Here is a 12,243-nt window from a genome sequence, read left to right on the forward strand (position 1 = left end):
AGTGCTACATAATAGTCTTTTGAAAATAGGTATAGGCTACAAAATAGATAGATATAAGCTACAAAATTACTGAAGTAACTATTCTTTTCCTAAGAAGACACAATTTAACCTATCAACCTCTTGTAGGGAAAGAAATAAACTAACAAGCCTACAAATGAAACCGTATATAAATCTATCCTACTTTTTAAAAATGTTTTCTACAATAACACTTTCTGACAAAAAATAAATAATAAATCAATAGCTTTATTTACCTTATCTATCAGTCTTGCTGTAGTACGTGGAGGAGGGCATTCAACGCCATGCTTAATGCAAAGATCTGATAAAAATTTATTTGACTCTGAAAAACAAAATTCATATATGTATGTGTTTGTGCCCCCACACACACAGAACATTTCAAATATATTTCTTTCTTTACTAAACTAAAACAAAGATATCCAAGCTTATTTGATTGTAGGTCAATTCTATGATTATAAACAACAAGTCATATAAAGTGCTACATAATAGTCTTTTGAAAATATAATAATTTAATATAATATAATAGTTGTTTTATATAGTTGTTTTTGGAAAACAACTATTTTTTTTTAAAAAGGTTGTTTTCCAAAAACTATCAAGATTAGGCTATTTTATTGTTTTTCAGAGGTTCTTAGGCATTAACAGACTTTGTGGTAGAAGTTCCATTTAGCTAACTCTGTCGCCCAATTTAAATCCATGTGACTATTTTCTAAGGAGATATTGCAAAAATGAAGTATTTCAAAGTAATCCTTGCACACTTGACTATTTGAAAGAGGAAGTAGTTCAACAAGAAATGTTTTTGATGTCCACAGAAACATACCGTATTTCCCCATGTATAAGACGCACCTTAATTTTGGGGCCCGAAATTTGAAAAAAAAAAAATGTATTACATAAAGTTACTGAACTCAAGTTTTATTCATCATTAAATTCATACAACTCCTCATCACTGTCAAAACTCCCATCCATTAGCTTGTCCTCATCTGTGTCTGATAATGAATCACTGTCTTCATATATTGCCTCGTCCTCAGTTCCATCTATGGCATTTGAAATGCCACACTTCTTAAATGACTTGACAACGATCTCAATCTTGATATTATCCCAGGATCTTTTCACCCAAGTACAAACTTCTCCTATAGTTGGTTTCTTCACTCTTCTGCTGGCGTCAAATTGTACCCAGAAGACTTCATCCATTGGTTCCATTCGTCTCTCATGGAACCGATGGTTCCATTCATCTCTCATGGCAGCTTTGAAGGGTTTGTTAATGCTGACATCAAGTGGTTGGAGCTGGGATGTCAAGCCTCCAGGTATGACGGCAAGTTTTGTTTTTTGCTCTGCAGCAATCTTCTTTGTGTTTTTTGTTATGTGTGCCCTGAACTGATCAAGCACCAATAGGGCAGGTTTGCGTAAGAGCCCACCTGGTCTCCTGATCCAAACTTTCTCAAACGAGACCTTCATCCCATCCTGATCCATCCAACCCTTGTTATGAACGTGGACAATCACTCCTCGAGGAATGTCTTCTTTTGGCATTGTTTTGCGTTTGAAAATCAGCATAGGAGGCAGCTTGGTTCCGTTGGCACAACAAGCTAGAACTGCATAATGGCTCTTTTCATGTCCACTTGTCTTCACAGTTACAGTTTTCACCCCCTTCGTATCAACAGTTCTGTTACTTGAGACATCAAATTGAAGGGGGACTTCGTCCATATTTGCAATCTGTCCCAACTCAAACTGATGTGTCTTCCGACATCGAATGACAAAACAATGAAATTCAAGGACCTTCTGTTCATAGTTTTCAGGCATATTTTGGGCAAGTATGGTGCGTGTATGCATGCTTAGTACATTCCGTTTCATGAACCTGAAGCACCAATTGTGTCCTCCTTTGAAATCAGTAACTTCTTTTTTATCAGCAATTCTTCTTGTCTCATGCTGAACCACTTTTGTGGACACAGGAATTCCAATTGCCCTTTGCTCTTCGATCCATATCATCAATTCCCTCTCTACATCAGACCATTTTGCTGACTTGCCTCTCATGGCCTTCTTCTGCCGTGGCATTTTCAGTAGGGTTTCTTCTTCCCGTAGCCAGTCTCGGATTGTTTTCTCAGTTGGTGGAGGAGGACCAAACTTATGTTCAGCAGCACGATTTCCATTCACTTCTGCAAACTGGATCACTTTTAACTTGAATTCAGCACTGTACAAAAATCTTTTCTGAGCTATTTCTGTGCAGAACGTGGCAAAACGTAACCTAATATGATGAGGCACATTTCACTCTTCATGGGGCTGTAAAAATGCACAAAACAGACGAATATAGGGAACTTCTTGTCCATCTGCTGTGCATGAACGATCACTACGAAGTCCATATGTTACAGTATGGTGTGGATTCACAGCAGAGTTTATAATCGGACCATTTTTCTTTAAAGAGGCTACACCTCATGACCCCATAATGTGTACAATAACTAGTGCATGGTACTGGGCTCTTCTAAAAGATCACATTATTCCAGCTCTGCAAGAAAGGTAATGCTTGGAGACTTTATTGAGCGCAAAGACAACAAGCAAAAAAGCAGGAAATGCAAGTAAAAAAAATCTACAACCACTGTATAAGATGCACCCAGTTTACCCCAAATTTTTCAAAAAAGGGTGTGTCTTATACATGGGTAAATACGATAAATATGATAGCCCTATTAAGAAGAGCTACAGTGTCTCGGAGTTACTAAAAGCATACCATGGGAAAGGCAGGTGACTTCGGCATCCTCACACAAGGAATGATCGTAGGTTTATTGTCAGAAATCATAGGTAGTAGAGTTTACTAACATAGAGGAGCAGAATGTGTCTAGGATTTTTAATCAGTGACTACTGGGACAAAAACAGACAAGTCTGGTAAGACTAGATTCCACAATGGGAACTGTAGATATCTGGACCACAATGTATGCAAAAATTGCAAGGCAACATTAATAAAATTTGAAAAATAAACATATCACACAATGTTGGAAGGATATAACAATTTATAAAACTTTAATTAAAAAAATTATATAGAGGGAAGACAAACATTTTGGAATTCTTTTATTCCCTCATCATTAGCAAACAGCATAAAGATATTACAAAAATCAACAAGCACTTACTATTGTAACAAACATAAAGAAAAGAAAGGTGAGGAATCAAGGATCTCAAGTCCTAGAATAAAGAAGCCAGGTGATTCTCTTTCACAAATTCTCACTGGACAGCCTGAAAAGAGATACCTCAGGATGGTCTTGTAGACCAGAGCACTGAAGCCTTCTTGATTACAATTCATACTGAGTGCCTAGAAAGGGGAGAGAGATAGGACATCTTCATTGATAATTTCAGCTCCAACTATACTGAACTTGCTTTGGGAAGAATGTCCATTGTTAAAGGTCCATCTCCCATCAGATCTGGGAGAAATTCTGCCACATATTGGGAATCTGTAGCACAGCATATCTAGTACTACTCTGCTATTTCTGTAGAGAAAAAAGCTTCTGATTGTGTGAGTAAAGGACCCGTTTTCCATGGAAGAGAGAAGTTAAACATGGTGGGGGTGGTATGGAAACATTGACTGCATTTCTGTTGGCTGTTTTATTAAAATCCTTCTGTATATGCTTCCAAGTCTCTCCTCTACTGATGATGATAGGTGCCACTCAGGATTTTTGGGTTGACAATGTTAAAGCCAGAGCAGTCCACAATTGTATGGTGTGCCACATCACTTTATTGGATATTCCCCTCTGTGTGTGGTTTACATGCTTCTCAACTTTCATTTTTAACTTGTGAAGAGTTTTCCCCACGTAATATTCCCTTAGGTACAGTTCAACTTGTTGTTTTTTGTTGTTTTGGTTTTTTTTTAAGGAGCATTAGCAACTAAGGCCATATTGCTCCGGGTTATGCGGTAGTCATTCCCTGACCTTTCCGCATCCTCCGTATTTGGTGGTGATGGGCTCGAACCCTGGTTTTAATCAAGAAACGTGTGCTACGCACTGCTGCTCCTTCCCACCTGGCTACGGAGGCACCAATTCAACTTGTAAGCAACTTCTCTAATTTGTACGGAAGGAGAGTGGGTATGAAGGACCATGGAAGCTGCTTAAGATTTTCATTTCTAGAAAAGTATATGCTGATATTTTATTATCAATAATGGATAATCATTTTACATAAGTGTATTAAAGAAAGCTATCATATTAGGGCCATCCAAGATTAAACTTATATACCGGGTGGTTATAAAATAAGTTTCCCTATTCAGGAGACCCTAGTGTCAAAATGGTTAGAGTTAGTGCTGTGAAAATCAGTGGGTATGTCATTTAGGATATGGGGAAGCGATCTGTAGAAGAAAAAAAAATTAGTTCAATTTTCTGCCACCAGAGGGAAACAGCACTGCACATATGTAAAAGTTGTCATTTACTTCAAACATGCTGCTTATGCAAATACCATCCTCTTAGATAAAAGCAGAAAGGCCAATGCCGCCATCAATAACCATTATAGCTCTTACAAAAAAGGAATGTGCTCTTTTAGCAAAACTGTTCTACCAGAATAATAGTAACACTAATGCAGCACTACGTAAAAATTGGAAACTTAAAGGTTTCCATAAAGGACCTTTGACACCAGTGGGGCTTCGAAAACTAATAAAGAAATTTGAAGCGACTGGGGAATTAGGTGTAATTCTAGGTAGGGGACAACCACGTATCGGAACGGAGGTAGCAGATGAAGTGGCAGTTGCAATGGCCTCCAGGTCAGAATGTGAAACACTACCAGTCAGTACAGGTCTACTGTACGTAAAGTGCTTTGAATAATTTTACACTGGTTCCCGTACAAGATTCATGTAGTGCAAGAACTAAATACTTGTGATCAGCAACAACAAATAGACTTTTGCTCTACGATTTCTGACTCATATAGAACTTGACGATACATGGGCTCGAATGATCTTGTGGTCTGATGAGGCACATTTCACTCTTCATGGGGCTGTAAATGCACAAAACTGACGAATATAGGGAACTTCTTGTCCATCTGCTGTGCATGAAAGACCACTACGAAGTCCATATGTTACAGTATGGTGTGGATTCACAGCAGAGTTTATAATCGGACAATTTTTCTTTAAAGAGGCTACACCTCATGACCCCATAAGGTGTACAATAACTAGTGCATGGTACTGGGCTCTTCTAAAAGATCACATTATTCCAGCTCTGCAAGAAAGGCAATGCTTGGAGACTTTAGTGTTCATGCAAGATGGTGCCTCTCCCTACGTTGTTGGTCGACAAGTGAAGGAACTGCTCCAATCAACATTCGGAAATGATCGCATCATTTCTAGAGACTTCCCGCAGTTCTGGCCAGCCCGATCACAGATCTCAATCCCTGTGATTTCTGGCTATGTGGATACCTGAAAGAGAGTTTACTGTGATGGCATACAGACGCTTGTTGATTTTAAAGCAAGCATTAAACAGCATGTAGCCAACATCCCCAACGAGATGCTATGCTAAACTGTGTTGCATGCAGTCCTCCATTTTCAGAATGTCATCTCAAGTGAAGGAAAGCACATAGAACAATATCTGTGGATTTCTAAATTCTGATATTAAAATCTAATCCTAAGTTAAGTATTCCATCTCATGTTTACAGTGTCAATTTCTCCCCTGGTGGTGAAAATTTGAACTAATTATTTTCTTCTACAAATTGCTTCCCCATTCCCTAAAACATATCCACCAATTTTCACAACGCTATCTAACTGTTTGGACACTAGGGTCTCCTGAATAGGGAAACTTATTTTATACCCACCTGAGAACCAACTCATTTGCCTTGTATATAATATGGCCATTAATTGCGTGCTTTTGGTGGTTGGTTTGCCTGTTTTGATAAATGAAAATTCCAAGTTTCCAAGGATAGAACATTGCTATCCACACCTGAGACTGACTAATTCAGCCACAGAGTGAAAAAAAGTTCTGCATATCACTGACAGCATTCAAACACAGGGCTCTTTCCATGCAGCATGAAGAGGATGGTGCTTATATGCACTATGCTATTTGCAAGGACACAGGCCACAAATATGTTGATGTGTCTTTTAGCTATTCTGTCTGGGTGCGAGGTTAGCCTGTGCGGTCATTGCTCCTTAAAGCTCTTCAAACAGAGAAGTTTTTCCTGATTTATTTTCTGCTTTATTAGTTTAAATTGTCATATTAACTTATTTTCTAGAGTAGCTTTATATTCCTAGTTACGATACTTAGTTTAAAGTTTAACTTAGACAGAGATTTTGTAGATATTACTTAGTATCGGTAACGGTATCAAATCCACGTGTCACAAACCAAATTTTTTTTTTAACCAAATTTATCGATTTATTAACCAACTTGTATATCAAATTATCTTCTATAAGTAGATTATAGACCTAGTCAGGATCCTTAGTTTATTCTAAATTGAGATAGCGAGATTTGGAAGCTAATCAATACTTACGAGTCCGTAGAAATACCGTTCGTGAATTCCCGCCATTTTTACACGATAGCATAAGCTTAGTGTCGTATAGTGCATAATATAATATTGTCAATTAATCAGTAAATCTATTAATCTTGATAAACTTTATTGTCAATTAAATTGTACTTTTAACTCTATATATATATATATATAGAGTTAAAAGTGGATATATAACGACTTAATCGTAACAAATAATTAATACATAACTATAGTGGTACACGTGATACGGAAGTTGTATAAAGGGAACTCGTAGAAAACACTAGATACCGAAAAAAATATATATATAACATAACTGTTTTGGGATATAACTTAAGGATTTAATTTTTGTTTTGAATTTTATTGAATTAAATCGGAATCATGACTCTGACCAGAGCAGAAAAGCAAAAGGCTCAAGCTAATGGGAGTGCTGTGGTTCAGGGGAGAACTGAGGGGGGCAGTTGCCCTCTGAATCACAGTCTATTAAAATGCACTGTTTGCTTGATGTTTGCGGAGCAGTCGGGTACGGGACATGATACTGCCAAGGGGGATGTCTTTGTGTGTGCACGATGTAAGGAGTGCAAGGAAATCAGGCGACAACTCAGCATTGTTATGGGCCTTTATGAGAGCTTGAAGGACAGGGTGGATGCCCTCGAAGGAAATAAATTGAGGGGCCCATCAAGCTCTCAGCTGCCCACATCAACGCCAGAGCTTGCACTTGGTCATCAGGCAACACAGAAGCAGCCCCCTAGGCAGAATGCGCTGGTCCCACAGGAACTAGTAGTTGTTGGTGACTCTATTGTCAGGGAAACGGGGAACATACTTTGTAAAAAGGATAGGTGGAATAGGACCAGGGTATGTCTGCCAGGGGCAAAGGTTGATGACGTTGTAGAGCGGATATCATCTTTTAAGGGCACAAAAGGTGATATAGTTGTACACGTTGGCACTAATGATATTAAGAGTAGGAGACCGGCGGAATTACTTAGCAAGTACAGGTCACTGTTGAAAAAAAGCCGTGAATTAGGGTTGAACTTGAAAGTGTCTGCAATTCTGCCCAGACACGATAGGAGGGAGTATATGATGAGAGCCTTGTCGATCAATTCGGCCCTGGAGGGATTGTGCAAGGCTCAAGGGGTAGAATTTTTTTCAGCCTGGACTGTACTTGTTAACAGGAGAGATTGCTTCTACAGGGATGGGATACACTTAAACAGAAAGGGTGCAAGAATTTTTGCTGATGCTGTCGAGGCAGTGTTAGGTGGGTCGGAAAACTGCTAGTTGGGGGGGATACAAGGACTAATAGATTAACAGTAGCCAGTGGCAGAGGTGGAAGTGATTCTTGCACTGCTTCTATTGAAATGAGCAGAAGTCTGAAAAACAAGATGCAGGATATTTCAGAGACTGCTGGTAGTCATTGCGGTACAAGTAAACACATGGGTTGTGTTAGGGTAGCTAAGAATAGAAACAGGTGCATGCATACCTGCATGTACACCAATGCTAGGAGTTTGGTAAATAAATTTGATGAATTTGAGGTATTGCTCAAAACATCAAAGGCAGATATTGTTGGGATATCAGAGACGTGGTGTCACACAGATATAAGTAATGCGGAACTGGAATTTGGGGAATACAATGTGTATAGAAAGGATAGACAGGACAGGAGGGGAGGAGGGGTTATGCTATTAATTAAGAAACACATAAAGTCCAAGGAAGTGAAGCCAGTCGACATCGATGGACAGGGCAGTGTCGAGTCAGTTTGGTGTGACATAAGCATAGGGAAATCAAAATTGAGAGTAGGAGTGTGCTATAGGCCTAATGACTCTGATGAGTATAATAAGATATTGTACAGGGAAATAGAGTGGGCCAGTAAATCAGAGAGTCTTATAATGGGGGACTTTAATTTCCCAGATATTGACTGGAATTTGTGGGTTGGTCACTCGCACACTAGCAAGGCTTTTGTGGATTTATTGGATGATTGTTTTCTACATCAGCATGTTCGTGAGGCAACAAGAGGGAGCAATACTCTTGATCTGATTATCAGTAGTGATTCTTCATGCATTAAGAACCTGCAGATAAATGAACCACTAGGTGGCAGTGATCACAGTGTGTTGAAGTGGGATTTACTCAAGGAGGTAACTACCATCAGAGGTAAAGGGAACGGTTTTTGTTTTCGTAAAGGCGACTATGATGGTCTGAGACAGTATTTAAATTCTATACAGTGGGACCAACTGATGATGTTACCAACAGCAAACTCAAAATGGGAAGCATTCAAGGAACTAATCTTGGAGGCTACCAGGCTTTACATACCAACTAAGAAATATTGTTCAAGGTTTAGGCCTAAATGGTTGTCAGATGAACTAATGAGACATGTGGCAGAGAAGAAAAATGCATGGGATACATACAAATTAATGGGTGACATGGAAGCCTATGATAGATATAAGTTGGTCTGTAACCAAGTCACAAAGGAGATTAGGCAGGCAAAGGCAGACTATGAAAAATCCTTGGCAAAGGATGCAAAGAAAAACAGAAAAGAGTTCTTTACATACTTGAACTCGAAAAGGAAAGGGATGAATCAGATTGGTCCACTGGATATTGATGGTTCAACAGTTGAGGATCCTGCTCAGGTGGCTAACAATCTAAACGAGTATTTTGCATCTACATTCACGCATGAGGAGTTATTCAGGAAGGAGAATGATGTAGGTAAAGTAAACATTGGCAGTGAGCTAGATGATTTTGTAATAACTGAGAGGAAAGTGGAGGAGAGATTGTTGAGGATAAACATAAAAAGGGCACCTGGGGTGGACGGGATCTATCCAGTTATATTAAAGGAGGCAGCAAAGGAAGTATGCAAACCCCTAGCCATAATTATGAGAGCTTCTTTGGACTCAGGGGAGGTGCCCATAGACTGGAGATGTGCAAATGTAACCCCAATTCACAAAGGAGGATCAAAGGCTGACACAAGTAATTATAGACCTGTTAGTTTAACTTCTGTTCCAGGTAAATTAATGGAGGCACTGGTTAAAGAAGCACTGCAGGATCATCTAGACAAGAATTCAGTTATAGCTCAGACGCAGCATGGTTTTGTTAAGGGCAGGTCTTGCCTGACCAATTTGATTGGATACTATGATGTAGTCACAAAAGAACTGGATGCAGGGAATAACTTTGATATTATATATTTGGATCTTAGAAAGGCTTTTGATACTGTTGCACATGGAAGACTGCTGCACAAATTGGAGCAGTGTGGCATTGGAGGCAAATTGCTGCTATGGATAAGGGGATGGTTGAGTGGCAGAAGACAGAGAGTGGTAATCAATGGACACTGCTCAACGTGAACTAATGTTATTAGTGGAGTTCCTCAAGGTTCAGTGTTGGGTCCGTTGTTGTTTTCGGTGTTTATGAATGATATTGATGATGGGATATCAAGTTTAATGTCCAAGTTTGCAGATGATACAAAGGTTGGCAGGGTCGTTAAGGACAATACTGACGCTATGCTGCTGCAACAGGATCTGGAAAGGTTGAACAGATGGGCTGAGAGGTGGCAAATGAGGTTTAACATCGACAAATGTAAAGTGCTGCATATGGGAAACAGTAACCCCAGAGCAACGTATCAACTCTGCGGTACTACACTGACAGTGGTGGAGAATGAAAAGGACCTGGGGGTAATTGAGCAGGCAGATATGAAGTTCTCTGAGCAGTGCAGACGAGCTGCAAGAGTAGCTCATGGTGTCTTGTCAATGATATACAGGAATTTTTCTAGCAGGGATAAGGAGGTGATTATTCCCTTGTATAAGGCAATGGTAAGGCCACATCTTGAGTACTGTATACAGGTCTGGAGGCCTCATTTAAAGAAGGATGTAGAGCTGCTGGAACGGGTACAGAGAAGGGCAACAAGATTAGTAAATGGAACAAAGGGTTGCTCTTACGAAGAAAGGCTTAAGTTTTGCAAATTACAGAGTTTGGAGACTAGGCACCGGCGAGGTGATCTGATAGAGGTGTATAAGGCTTTGAATGGTTTGAGCATGCTCAATGCCAATGGGACTCTTCATCTTTCTCAGAATAATCACCTCAGAGGGCATAAATTCAAATTGAGGAAGGACGGATGTCGGATAGATGTGCGGAAATTTGCCTTTGGGCAGCGGGTGGTTGGTTGGTGGAACCGACTTCCATCACTTGTTGTTGAAGTTGATAGCCTAAACAAATTTAAAGCTCAACTGGACAGGTATTTCGAACGAACGGAGGGGTGAAATGGGAGTGGGTTTTTTTTTTTTTTTTTTTGGCTGATGCTGAATAAGCTTGCTTTCTTGCATCATATGCCTCTGCTAATGCTAATGCTATTCTGTTGATAGTATCACATATTCCTGAGTGGCGGGGGAATGTGAACTCAGGCCATTCTGAGCAAACTGCACCATTGAGAAAACAGTTATTAAAGTTATTAATAGTGCACAGTATCATATTGTTAATCTCACTTAATGGGTATAGATTTTAAATGAACTGTTTTTATAATGTTAAATTCCTGTTTCAAGTTGTTGGGGAAGAGGACACTCTCTCAGCTCTTCAAGTCATGCAGTTAATGATACCTGCTTCGACAGATAATCAATGGTTGGAACAATAATAGCAACAATTATACTACCAACTGTTGCAATTATAGTAGCATTTGGTCAGACAGATTCTAATTTTCTTTTTTTACATATGAAAAATTTTTTTTTTTTTTTTTTTTTAGTTCTGCTTGCTATATACCAATGTTAAACTTTTATTAAAGGATTAAATTTTTTTAAATAAAAATTTAAATTTATTTTTCTATCTTTTATTTCCAATGAAACAAAACTTTTAATTATTTCCACTGAAAATAAATTTAAAAAATACATTAAACATACACATGATGTTCTAGTCCAGTGTTCCCAACCTTTTTTTTTTACCATGACTCACCTAAGTCTTTCTAAAATTCTGTAACATATACATATTTTTTATATTCAAAAATTGAATTATTCCCTAAATGAAGCCTAATTACAACTTGTTCAGGACACATGACTTAGGTTTTAGGAAGCAATCATTAGGAAATTATTAAGAAAAAAACAGTAAGTAAATTTTCAAAACATAATAGACAACTAAAATTCAAGTACAAAATAATTTATATGAAATATTTTTCTATAATATTTTAATTTTTAGTAATTATTATTTAATATTTAATAATTTCAACATTCCATGTGAAGTCACTTCTAGATGAGTGCACTAAATTTAGTGAAACCCTTGTGCTTGATGCTTGCCACAGAGAGATTTTATATTGGGCTCCAATTTAGTCAGCTTCAGTCTCAAGTCTCCCTGTTTCGTGATATCCAGTCGATTTCTTTTCTTTAGCAACAAATCATTTATGGCACTAAATCCACATTCAGCTAAATATGAAGATGGAAACGGTAACAATAGCTCTCTTGCAAAGTTGGTTGAATTTGGGTATTTAATTTCTGTTTCATCACAAAGCCATGCCATCGCTCCTTTTATACTGAATAAAGTTTTAACTGACTCATCATTTTGCATTTCTGAGAGTTCTTCTTGGTACTGCATTGATACATCAGACAAATCCACTAACATTGGTTGCATCATCCAGGTTGGAAAATCAATTTGTTTTAAATCAGCAGGCAGAATTTTCAGATGATCGACAATAACAAGTACAGCGGTATCAGTCACTTCACATTTTTGCAGCCAATGAAACTGTTCAAAATTTTTGTTACAAATATATTTTTGACATAATTCAATAAATGTAATGAAACCAGATATCTTCGCTTTTGCATGGACGAGAGTTTTATTTGTTCCTTGAAG

The 12,243-nt window shown here is 38.3% G+C and overlaps 1 protein-coding gene across 1 annotated transcript in view; it reads right to left on the reverse strand.

The window, feature by feature from the left end:
* Positions 1-12,243, reverse strand: part of LOC150082902 (lysine--tRNA ligase-like) — an 89,470-nt gene that overhangs the window by 24,708 nt on the left and 52,519 nt on the right. The window contains exon 10 of the mRNA XM_090376904.1: positions 252-337. Within this exon, the coding sequence (XP_090233030.1) occupies positions 252-337 (86 nt within the window). The remainder of the gene's footprint in view (positions 1-251; positions 338-12,243) is intronic.

The sequence above is a fragment of the Mastigoproctus giganteus genome, chromosome 7 (genome assembly GCF_048544385.1).
Source record: "Mastigoproctus giganteus isolate SK-2022 chromosome 7, ASM4854438v1, whole genome shotgun sequence".
Taxonomy (NCBI): domain Eukaryota; kingdom Metazoa; phylum Arthropoda; class Arachnida; order Uropygi; family Thelyphonidae; genus Mastigoproctus; species Mastigoproctus giganteus.